The sequence below is a fragment of the Dermacentor silvarum genome, chromosome 5 (assembly GCF_013339745.2).
Source record: "Dermacentor silvarum isolate Dsil-2018 chromosome 5, BIME_Dsil_1.4, whole genome shotgun sequence".
Taxonomy (NCBI): Eukaryota; Metazoa; Arthropoda; class Arachnida; order Ixodida; family Ixodidae; genus Dermacentor; species Dermacentor silvarum.
Genome location: NC_051158.1, coordinates 39,591,458 through 39,603,859, shown reverse-complemented (window position 1 = coordinate 39,603,859; position 12,402 = coordinate 39,591,458). Strand labels below are relative to the sequence as shown.

The window sequence follows — 12,402 nt, the reverse complement described above, 5'->3', positions numbered from 1 at the left end:
GAATTTAATATCTCGAAACTGGTGTCATCCTGAGAATTCGTTCCAAGTGGATCCGCCTTGCGAACTCCACGGCTACAATTTGTAAATTGCAATATGGGCCATCAGGTAATGAGTTAAAAATTAATTAGTTAATTTCTGGTAATTATTCGATTATGCATTTTAATTTCTTGTGCAAGTAATGTCCGCCTCTTTGAGTAGACCAGCTCATGAACTGGAATTGTGCTATCTGCCACAGGCAACCTTTAAGAATTTTGAAAGTGTTCGCTGAAACACCCTGTATATATATATATATATATATATATATATATATATATATATCAGTGAAGTAAAGAGTAACCGGAGCCGGCACAGAAATAGTTCAAACAATAGAAGCACGTAGGAAAAACATATCAAGACTTTACTGACGTTTCGGCCATGGTCCGGCCGAAACGTCAGTAAAGTCTTATGTTTTTCCTACGTGCTTCTATTGTTTGCACTATATATATATATATATATATATATATATATATATATATATATATATATATATATAACCACTAGCTCCAGGAGCAGTCCGTGGTACATAGGCCCACGAACACGACCGGATGCCGGCTAGATACCTGCTACAGAAAACCGGGTTGAACTTGTTAAGATTACGTCGCGTTAAAGGACGACGACGACAGAGTCGGTAGCACACTTACTTGGATCACTACTTTGCCCACGTGCTTCCCCGAGGCCATAAACCGGAAGGCCTCCTCGGCCTGGTCCCTCGTGAAGCGAATGGCGTCCAAAGGTCGCACCACGCCCGAAGCGATGCCTTGGCGAACTAGCTCGACGACACGGCGCTTGTCTTCCATCGCGAACGGATCGTCACCCATCAGGCTGTCCAGCATGATGCCGTGGAAGGTGGCGTTCTTGAGGAACACCGACATGCCCAGCGGAGAATTCTTGTAGAGGTCGTACTTGCCGATCTCCAGGAAGCGTCCGTGGGGCGCCAAGCACCGGACGCTGGCCCGGAGCTTTTCTTCGGCCAAGGAGTTGAGGACAAGGTCCACCCCTGCGGCGCATAAGACGGGCAGGCTTTGAGGAAGATTCCGTTGACTCAGTGCTAGACTTAGGTTATGAGTAGTTGGAGCAAGCAGGTACACAAAAGGAATACAAGAGATCAAAGCCGGTCCGCATTTTCATGCAATGTAATGTTTTTCTGCAAACGGCCTAAAGCATTCACATGCCCTTGAATAACATCGAGAGAAGTCACAAACATCACTGGGAGTATTCACGCTGGAATGACTCCTCGTTATTATAATTATACCATGTATCCAGCTAACATAGCCAAGGTATTCAAAAAAGAAATCATTATAAAGCCATTGTGCAAGCTACGTTTATAAGGCCTACGGTGTTCGGTCGTTAAAATCGTATCTTGCACCGTATCTTTGTTTTTAAATCATTTTGTTTCTTGGACACCTTGGCTAACGTTACCTAGTACACCCTATATATCATCAAAAGCTCCAAAGTTAGCATTAGAGAACGTATATTTACAGCGAACACGTGGAAAAATCCGCACCAGCGCAATTTGCTTTTCCTTCTACACAAGCAATGCTTTAGCACAGTGCGGACTAGTCTGTTTGTATATATTACATCTTAACTGCTTTCTTGGACCATGTGTCATACAGATCGGCACGTTTTGCCTTTGGATCATTTTGTACTGGGTAACTGTCGATGCGTCGATGCTTTGGAAATTCGTGCGTTCTTCATTGCTTCCTGTCGCTGTTCTCATCTGCGACGTTAACAAAGTTAAGGTGTCTCAACATTATCGCATCAGTAGCAACATACCTGCACTGCGAATTGGCTTAGTCGTCCAAAGGACCGCAAGAACAGGAACGAATCCGAAAAATTACAGTTTAATTCAAAGGCTCGCAGCCGCAGGGAAAGATCCAGGGCCGCGTAAATCAAATCCACTGGGCTTGAAGGCAAAATGCGACGTTCGTTTAACTTCCACTGTCTCGCTCCTTGGTAGACTTGAAGGAACACACCGCTGTAGTGAACTCACCCCGTCCTTTGGTCTCTAGCCGGACGTGTTCCTCGAAGGACACGTCCCGCGAGTTGGCGAAGTGTCGGTCTTCCAGCTGTGGGAAGCGACGCTTCAGGTACTCGCGCTTCTGCTGATTCCCTGCACGGAACAATGGCATAATAAATGTGGAAATTCCGCATTCAATTGCTTTGGTGCGCTGCGAAACAAATGCCTGAGCGCTGTTGAAGGAAATCGACAACGCCCAGGCGAACGCTTTAGGTTATGTAGGAAAACACTTGACATTCACGTAACTGCAGGCCAACTTGAGAGGGAACATCGAAATAGAGTTCAAGCGGAAATTTACTCATACCTTCCAACCGGTTCGTTGAATAAAGCGTATAACTACCAACAAGTATCGGGTAGTCACCTGTGAAAAGAAGGTCAATTTGCATACCTATAGTATATCGTGACAGTGTCTTAAAACAAGGTCTAGAATACTAATAGGGCGTTTCCTCTCAGTCGATCCCGCACTGCACATGTGGTTCGTCCGGTCAGGCTGAAAAGTACAAGCTGTTTCAGCGAAAATTTAAAAAAAAAGAAGAAACTGTGCCGCATTTCCATTACTTAGGAGATCGCGTGACTTCCAACACTAGGCAGACTTCTCCATGCAGACTTCTAGGCTCGCCCTTGCAGATAGCCCTTCGGTATGGCACCAGCAGGTCACGTGACCTCCAAGCAGTGCGCGCAGGTAGCTCTGACACCATCACGTGACCTCTAACATGAAGCGCGCATCGAGCGCACCAGCCTTCTCAGCTCGCGCTCGTACACCTGCCCTCGCGCTCGCGGCGATCACTCCGGCACGCGGCACGTGGGCTCATCGGGCTGGGCCGCGCATGCGCCTTGCACTCTGGACAGCACGACGGCGACGGCGGTGACGCGTAATGCTAACGGAACTTGTTACACGGCTGCCATTGCCATTGGCTGCGACGCCATGTCACGGGCGCGCCTCGACGGAGTTCCCAATGGCTGCGAGGTCACGGCACGAGCGCACGCCGACAGAGCAAAGCGGGCGAACGGAGACACCTGCTGCCGCACTAGTGCGCCAGGCGCGTGGCGTAAAGGGAGAGGGCATCGCCCCGACGCCACGTCACGCTCGCTCTCGGAAGCGTGTGTTATCCGTGCGTTCCTTGTCCGCGCAAGCTCTCGCCTGCGTTCTAACAGCACCTCTGTATGGCCAAATCAAAACGCCCCAAGCGTCTCAATGCACTCGCTTGCCTGCGAGGAGCTAATAACTCCAAGGACCGCTCAGCGGCGTTCAAGTGCACATTAATGTTTTCGCATTCACAACTCATAACAAAGTGCTTGGGTGTGCTCGGTTTTTTTTTTTTTTTTTCTTAGTGGGTGTGTTTTTATACTTAACCAGTACACATGTTTTGCTTGAATGTTTTCTTCCTTATTACTTGCGGCGCTATGTATAATGTTCATTCATTGCTCTCTTTTCAACCCCCTGTGTAATGCCTGTAAAGGGCCTTTAGGGTACGTGAACATAAAAACAGAATCATGACGGTGAAGGACGTGAGTGCATAACAGGCACACTCACCAACAGTCGTGAAGACGGTGCACCCCATGGAGAGGGCGACGGAAATGGCCGCCTGGCCGACGCCTCCACTGCCCGAGTGGACCAGGATGGACTCGCCGGCCCGCATGTTGCCGCGCACCAGGAGCGCGTAGTAGACGGTCGAATAGACCGCGGGAACCGTGGAGGCCTCTTCCAGCGTCCACGACTCGGGAACCTCCCACAGCATGTCCGGGTCGGCGGCGACCGCCGTCGCCATGGCGTCGCTAGTTACTATGCCCATGACGCGACGGCCCTTGGGGTCACGGCCCGAGAACTCGAGGCCGAGGAAGCTGTCCTGGCTGGCCGGGTTCCCTACACGACCGCGAGGGAGAGTCCCGTGAGGCAAATCCAACACTGTAAACTCATTTTACACGCTTAAGTGTGCGAAAGGGTGTAAATCAGTGGATAGCGCACACCTTTACACCCTTCTTGGGGTGTCAGGGTGTGTGCTTTATGCACTGTTGAGGGTGTACATTAGCTAAGGTTGTAAGTTATACGTAGTAAAACTAATTTGCACCCCTATGTGTGCATAAGGGTGTAAATCGGTCAATAACACACCCTTACACTCTTTTTGGGGTGTCATGGTGTGAATTATAACCGAGTTTAAGCTCTTATGCACGGTTATAACGGTGTGAACTAATTTACAGTATGAAGTATATATATATATAACTTAGCGCGAACTTTGCTTTGGACACACCACGTGGCGTGCCGTGCGGTGAGTGACGTCATTACGTGAGGCCTGTGACTTATCGCTGCGTGCGCGGTGGGAGTCAGCAGATGGCCTTCGGGTGACAGTGTGATATTCCATCCACCGTATTGTAACGGTTGTACAGTTATCGCTCGGCGCAGGACTCGCTTACTGCATCGAAATTTCTTTAACGTTGTCTCCGATTTTATACCAAGAAAAGTCTTAATTGTCTCATCAGATTGCGCGTGTAAGTTTAGTCGTAAATTGCGGTATGGCCCGGAGATCGACAGCAGGGCCACAAAAGAAAGATATCTCTGATTAAGACAATATCCTGCAACGGTTCCTGCCACAACATTCTTTTTTTATTATTTGGTCCTTCATGGGGAGGGTAGCCCAAACAAAAAGCTACTGATTTCGGTCAGAACGCCAAAACCTCCAAGTATACGGGGATAGATCCCGATGTCACATGTCATCCGCGGCGATTCACAAGACGCAAAACTTTAAGAAAAAAAGGAAAAAGAGCCCTGCCTGGCTTTCGCTATCTCCGCTAATGATGAACCCTTCTTCTTCTCTTTTTTTTTTTTTTTTTTTTTTTGCCCGAGAAACGTTAAGGATGTTTGAAAAAGAATGCTTTGTCGGCTTGAACTTGTTTTCGTTCGCGTTAGTGGGTAAATTTATATATAAATGGAATTCACCATGCGACGGCTCCACTTGAACTTTCCCGGTGGCCAGCAGGATGTCGTGGAAGTTGAGAGGCGCGTAGTACACGTCACAGACGGTACGGCTTGTGCCAGATTCGCCGGTAGGGGGCGCGTAGCACAGGGGCGACTCGTACCACTGCAGGCTTGACAGGTCACCGGGAGTCCGCACGCTGAGGAAGGCGAAAGGCGTCTCCTTCTTCACCACTCCACCTACAGTGTATTCGAAAAAAAAAACAATTAAGTTCTGGGGTTTCACGTGCCGAAATATCGATCTCGTTATGAGGCCCACCGCGTAGTGTGGGACGTGCATGCAATGCACGGTAGAAGAGTGTTCTTGCATTTTGCCCCCATAGGAATGCGGTCGCCGTAGGCGGGTTCGAACCCGCGACATCGAGCTCTCAGCAGCACTACTATACAGCCACCGAGCTACCACAGCCGGTTACAGTGTATTCGAATGTAGGAAACAAACAGGAGCGAGTACAAAGACCAGCCGCGGCTAACGTGCCAAGAAGGAATGATCTTGCGGTTTGTTACAAAACGTCGCTAAAGTGAAAGTGATTATACGAGGTGGTGTCCCTGTCAGATTCCATTTGAGGGTGTAGTGAACAGGATTCTCATTTCTGTTTTGATTATTATTATTATTATTATTATTATTATTATTATTATTATTATTATTATTATTATTATTATTATTATTATTATTATTATTATTATTATTGTTGTTGTTGTTGTTGTTGTTGTTGTTGTTGTTGTTGTTGTTGTTGAAACACGGAGTTTCAATTTGCCGAATTAGGGCCACGCAATCAAATTACATTAGGGCCCGCAACACGAGACGCAAATCGGTGTGATTGTGTTCTGTGCCCCCCTTGCATAACCGGAAACGTTCAAGATTTGCCTGATTTCCCCTTTGTTAGTTCCCTCTCCAAGAAAAACAAATTACGGGTTTTACGTGCCACAACCACGATCTGATCATGAGGCAAGCCGTAGTGGGGGACTCCGGAAATTTGGACCACCTGTGGTTCTTTAACGTGCATCTAAATCTAAGCACACGGGTGTTTTGGCAATTCGCCCCATCGAAATGTGGCCGCCGTGGGCGGGATTCGATCCCGCGACCTCGTGCTCACCAGCCCAACACTTTCCCTCTCCAGGTTCGCTCAAACACACCACCATGGCACCCTTTGATCCACGAAATGTCGTATAACCATTCATTTGTATCATCGTAAAGACTCTGTAAGCTTGCCGCTCGAAGTTTTCGAACAAAGGATATGGTACTGACTATCGCGGGACGTCGCTATGGCTATGGATCCCTAGGAGAAAGTCATTGTCATTCAGTGGACTTAAATGGACCAATGATGAAGCTTGAAGCAGCCCACTTTGGTGCACTGACTAGCGTGCAGCATAAAAAAAACACAAATTTCAATGTTCAATATCGGGTGAGTTGGATAGCATACTTGCTGATAGACAATGCAAAGGCCACAGAAACAAACAGGCGCAGTCACACACAGAGGGCTAGTCTGTGTGCGTGTTCTCGATGTGTTTGTGAATTTTCTTTTGTGTGGCGTGCTTATTGCGCTATCTGTCAGCAAGTATGCTATAATTCCAATAGCCCATGCACGGAAGGACAACGGGAGAACTCACGCCACTGAACGGACCGATGTCTGTACGATCCCCACTGTCCATCGCGGTACACGTTCATGACCAGGTCGCGCTCCAGAAGGTGCTTGTACGCCTCGTTGCTGGGGCAGAAGTCAGACACCCTGCTCGGTCCCTTCTGGTTCGCGTCGAATACGCATCTGCCAGAGAAGGTCGTCATGTTGCTAAAGTGACTAATATGCTTATCGAGTTAAACGTCCCAAAGTAGCGTGGGCTACGAAGATGCATTAAAGTGGCCTGGGCTATGGGAACACCGCAATGGAGGGCTTCAGATTAAAATCTCACCACGTGTAATTGTTCTTCGATGGTGCTTAAATCTCAGTATACGAGCTTTTTTTTTATGGGTTTGACAAATTCACACCCTAAGACAGCAGGGAAGTAGGCAGACAGCGGACAAGCACTACGCATGAAAAAGAGTCAGACTTCTTTAGTCCTGTGTGAAGGCGCGTGCTTGTTAAGCCTGCAAGTATGAAATAGCTATCCCTTCAACAAGACGCTCTGTTGAGTGTTTTGCATTGCAAAAGAATAACAGTGTCGGTATTTGAAGACACAGACTTAGTTTGCCTTACCCATCGCCTGGTTGGTGAGACTTGCTCTTATATCACACTTATTAAGACATCTTAATAGGATCCACTTAACGCTGAAAACATTTACTCGCTCATTAAATGCTTACCTGATGTGGCGTCCTCCGGTCTCCTGTCGCAGACAGTTGGTCAGACCCACGATGCCGCTTACGCCGACGTCCTCGGCGAGCAACCAGAGGTTTTGGCCAGACGGCTTACCGTCGTACTCGATGGCCTTTTCCTTGAGCGTCTCCACCCAGTCGAAACCCGCGTTGCTAACCCTGACCACCTCCTGCTTAGCTACGTCAACGGCGGAGGTACTTTTCCTGAACAAGAGCAACGTCGACAATTTGTTCGACTTCAGCGCCACCAGCCGCAACCCGCGACCTTCCAGCGCCGAAGTCACCACGCTTTCGGAGTGAGCCCCGAGCGGAACACCGCCCACCGTTGAGAGGAACACTTCAGCCGCGGTCAGTGCCGAACGGTGAGAGACGAGAACAAATCCGTGTTCCTTGCACCGAGAAAACAGTGTCTGGGCCAAAGTGTCCAGGCCGTTGGAAGTGGCCGTGATACCGCAGGCTGCGGTCACCAAATCGGCCTCGGGCAACACTCCTTCAGTGGCAGCGGAAGGGTCCCATGGGAGTTTCTTGACTCCTTCCGGAACTTGGTCCTGGGCGAGACCGTCTGGATTAGGGTGCGCCACAGTGTAGTCGGTCTTGAGGAGTACGTTGCCGAGGGACAGTAGGGAACACACCCAGGGCGCCAGGAAGGATACGCTTCCTTCAGTCGCCAGCTCAAGGATCTTAATTTTCTTGAAGCTCGTGTTCTCAAGCACGACGTCAAGCAGATATCTTAAGGGATCCTCTGCTAAGAGACTCGTGCTGAGCAAGTCCTTCTCCAGGAGCTTCTCGGAAGCGAGCAACGCTGATTGCACCGTAGAAGTCAGCGAACCGGAGTTGCTACACTGCTTCAGTATAGTAACGAGAACTTGTAGCAAGCCCTGGTTTTCGGCAACGTTCTCGGTGTACTTCTCGAGCGCCTTTTCCGAGATGGCGTGGTAGCCATTCATGATCTCGTGAATGCGATCCTTGTTTTCGCCGCAGCGCTCCAGCACGCGTCGCGCAACGCCGCAGCACACTTCGACGTACTCTCGCAGGGGGCGTTCCCGTTCGAGCCTCGCGGCATCGTCATCCTCGTACGGAACGAACAGATAGTCCTCGAGGACGGGCGTCTGCTGCACGGGTCGTCGCTGAGCGACTGTAGCGTCAAGGCCGCGTATTTCGACGCCGCCGGCGCGGAAAGTGTTGAGGTACGGGCAGTAGACGGCATCCACCCCTGCACCAACCAGTCACAGGAAACACATTGCAGGGGTGACGTACAGGTGTACCGGTGGTGTGCTTACGAATATATAATGACTAGCGGACATGGCACACACCGAATAGATGGTACGTTCTAGTTTGCACAAAGAACGTTGTCCATTAGTCTCCTGATCCTGCGACAGGTTTGCTCGCAAGGAACCTTGCATTTCCTTAGCAGTACTAAATGGTAACAAACGGACACATGTTACAACCCTTGAATGACTTCTGAGATCCTGCTTGTACAAAATCATGTTACGTATCTCTAAACAAAACAAGAAAAATTTGATTGGTTGATTGACTGATTGAGGGAGGAAAGGAGCGAACCCTTTGCGCTAGGTCGTCTAGACAAGATGTTTGAATATCTAACTAAATGAGGCCTTGTTTGTGAACCACGCTCTCATAGAGGACGTTGTGACGTTTTCTACTATTGTGCGTAGCCGTCGTCCACTTTCAAAAGTGCACATAATTAAAGCACGCGCCGCGAATCACCCAAGCCAGCAACGAAGCACGTTGGCCCCGCGGCAGCTTTGACAGATGGAGAGAGCGCATACGCCACAGACAGCCGACGCGACCAACGGATACTAGAAGCTTCGATAAGATACGCAAAGGCTACAGTATCGAGAGAGAGGACAGAGAGAGCGCGCGCCGAAACACCCTCTCAGACCCCGACGCACTGGCGAGCAGAGCGAGCGGAGGAAGCCCGAGCGTGCGCCAACGGATGAGTCACCACCTTGCTCGACGACTTCGGCGGCCGCGGCCGAAAACGCGAGAAATGTCTAGAAGATTCCCAGGCTTTGTTCATGCTACGGGATCGCAACTCCGACCGAAGGTTCCAGAACCCCCAGCGAATGCTATAAAAACGCCGTGCGGGAATCTGAAGGGGATCAGACCGCGCGTGTGAAGAGATGTGACGAGAAGACTGACCGTCTGCGGAAGAAGGGTATTTCCCGGCAAGCTAGGCGACGAGTTTCTCGAGCGTCTGTCTGCATTTCCGGAAGAAGTTACTTCTTCGAGATGTGCCTCGAGCTACGTCGAGATCGTCCGGCTCGAGACCATCACGGGTGAATACGAGCGGACACTTTGTGCTCCTATTCATTCTGTACTGTTGCATTCTTAGTGCTTGTCGTTAATTATTTTCCAGTGTTTTATTAACACCCATTTGAATTGCGTTCTGATGTACCTAGCCGAAGTGTGTATTTGTGTATGGAACTGCCTTATTTGAAGAATATACTTTCTTGTGTTTTGACAACTCTGGGCTCTCACTTGGTCTTTCGACCACAACCGGCGTTCGCTGGCGCACCAAAGGGCCCCTAATTAATGGTCCTTGCTTTCGTGGGGTTATTTTCGGATGTTGATAAGTCGCCTTTGGAATTTGGGCCGGCGTTCGCGCCTCGTTCACGGGGTGTGCGACATCTACTTTTAGCCTTAAATATGACTGGCACATAGCTCTTACGTCGGTCTCTTGAACCATCATTACTCTAAGTGTTCATTCGAATTATTGTAATCAGTTCAGAATTGATGATTGCGCAGAGTGGCTAGTAAAAAGATGGTAAGCACCCGGTCAGCGTGGCTGCTAAGACGGTATATGTAGGTAAGCTTAACTGGACGAATGAGATAAGAATTTAGAGGTAAGATACTTCCGGCTACTAGATTTCGTTTCTCAGCAAAACAGGGGTTGTGCACATACGGGTACTAACTAATAGCTACTAAGTTAACAATTTGTCACTAAGGAGAAAATTAAGAAACGAACGAAGGAAGGAAGAAACTAACGAACGTGTTCCGAAGTGCTATCATAAATAGTGCTACAACGACGAACGTGCATTCAGCATGTAGTTGGCGCATGCGTATTCGCGATGTACTACTTAAAAGAAAACCGCCTTACGACTTCGCCATGCCGATACTGGTGACACCTAATTATTTGCCGACATTATCGGTGAAACCAGAGAGAGAGAGAGAGAGATTCAACTTTTATTGGCGCCAGCAATCACGAAATATTTATCGACCTTAATAAAAAAATCCGGATAATAGTTCGGGTGCGCGCGCACACGCCCACAAACCCGTGAAAAAATTAACAAACTATGACTTGTGAGCATACTTACCGGAGTCTCCGACGCTGCCGACGACCTGGGCGTGAACCTCGGGTTCAATGGTGCACGACTGTATCCTGACCGGCAGCATGAACGTTCTCAGTGGCTCACCGAGTATGCACATTTGAAGCATAGAGTCGATGAAGGTCACCCAGTTGTCCTCCCACTTGAGTTTCCCGTATGGTTCTGCGAGAAGAGGACCAGAGTGAGAACGCTAGTGAGCGAGTTTATCATTACATTAGTCAAAAAAATTAAATTATGGGGCTTTACGTGCCAAAACCACGATCTGATTATGAGGCACGCCGTAGTGGGGGACTCCGGAAATTTCGACCAACTTGGGTTCTTTAACGTGCACCTAAGTCTAAGCACACGGGTGTTTTCGCATTTCGCCCCCATCGAAATGCGGCCGCCGTGGCCGGGATATTAGCCGAATCAATGTCCAATGAAGGACGCATGTCTCCGATTACAGGTATGTGATCTCTAATTATTACGTCGTCTCGCTGTATATTGTGGCGGCAGTTTTCCTAATCGCATCACAGCGCCTAATCCCTTTGACCTTACTCGCGTGCATTTCTCTTCCCTCTGTCCTAAGTGTAATAATAAGAATAATAATGATAATAATATTAATAATAATAAATATAGTAATAGACAACCGGTTTTATGTGCTTTATTCACTATGCAGTCTGCCAACCCTCCCGTTATCCTTTTTAAATTTCAACTGAAATACCAGCTATACACGTGTTTACCCTTTAATCCATACCACTGCCTTCTCGTTTCTTAACGCTACTCCTATTATTTCTCGTTCCATCGATTAACGTGGTGGCCACGGGAAAAGATGACTGCTTGTGAAGTCAAACAGACCAGTCCGAGTTATACTTACTCTGGATATCGGCTTTCAGGATACCCTGGAAAGCGCCGTAGTACTCGTAGCCTCGGAGCCTGAGTTCTTTGTACACGTCAGTGGTGTCCAGATCGTACGCGACGTCCTCGGCGGGCGTCCCGGGCGGATCCTTGTCGAGCAGCTTCTCCCCTTCTTCGGCCACACGGATGCGGCCCTTCGCGACCACCGCTCCAGCCTCGCACACCTCGAACTCGCCGGACGCCGGCATCATGATCACTTGGAAACGCACTGACCCTGCATAGGAGGAAGTAGACAGTTTCACTTAGAGGCAGACATGTACTCATGCTTCATTCGAGTTTATATAGTGCATTCTACTGTGTACTATGGCATCCTATCATTCTATGAGTAGATATTGCGATCTGAACGACTCTTACTTCATGGTAATCTGGGAGTTATCCCATTCTCGTCTGCTTCTCCTGTCTGCCAGTGTCTGTCTACAGGTATTCGTAGACATATACGTCTATGGCCAGCCGAAGCACAAAAGCACAAAGGCCGATTTTCTGCATATCTTAGACGTGACACACGTATGTCAATGTTATCGCCGTACAACAGCGGATACATCATGCCAACCACAGTTATCACTTGATAACCACAGCTAACACATTTCAGGGGCTTTACACATCCGCCACCGCTAAGCGCCGCCTCCGCAAGCGAGGACGACTATGACTATACATGGCCTCGGAGATATGGAGACGTGGCGCTGTCCGATCTCGGAGACAATGGTCAGACTAAACGTTTTTCCTCCTTCGTCCGTACGGCATGGTATGGTCGAGAGCATTGCGCAAACCAGCGCTAGCCGACACACCCGCGAAGCCACCACCAGTCCTCCTGTCACGTGCCTCC

At 49.0% G+C, this 12,402-nt stretch overlaps 1 protein-coding gene across 1 annotated transcript in view; it reads right to left on the bottom strand.

The window, feature by feature from the left end:
- LOC119453329 (fatty acid synthase-like) overlaps nt 1–12,402 on the bottom strand; it is a 162,312-nt gene that overhangs the window by 25,839 nt on the left and 124,071 nt on the right. The window contains 8 exon segments of the mRNA XM_037715369.2: nt 681–1,036; nt 2,030–2,149; nt 3,591–3,920; nt 4,992–5,207; nt 6,636–6,790; nt 7,324–8,548; nt 10,671–10,844; nt 11,539–11,793. Of these exon segments, the coding sequence (XP_037571297.2) occupies nt 681–1,036; nt 2,030–2,149; nt 3,591–3,920; nt 4,992–5,207; nt 6,636–6,790; nt 7,324–8,548; nt 10,671–10,844; nt 11,539–11,793 (2,831 nt within the window).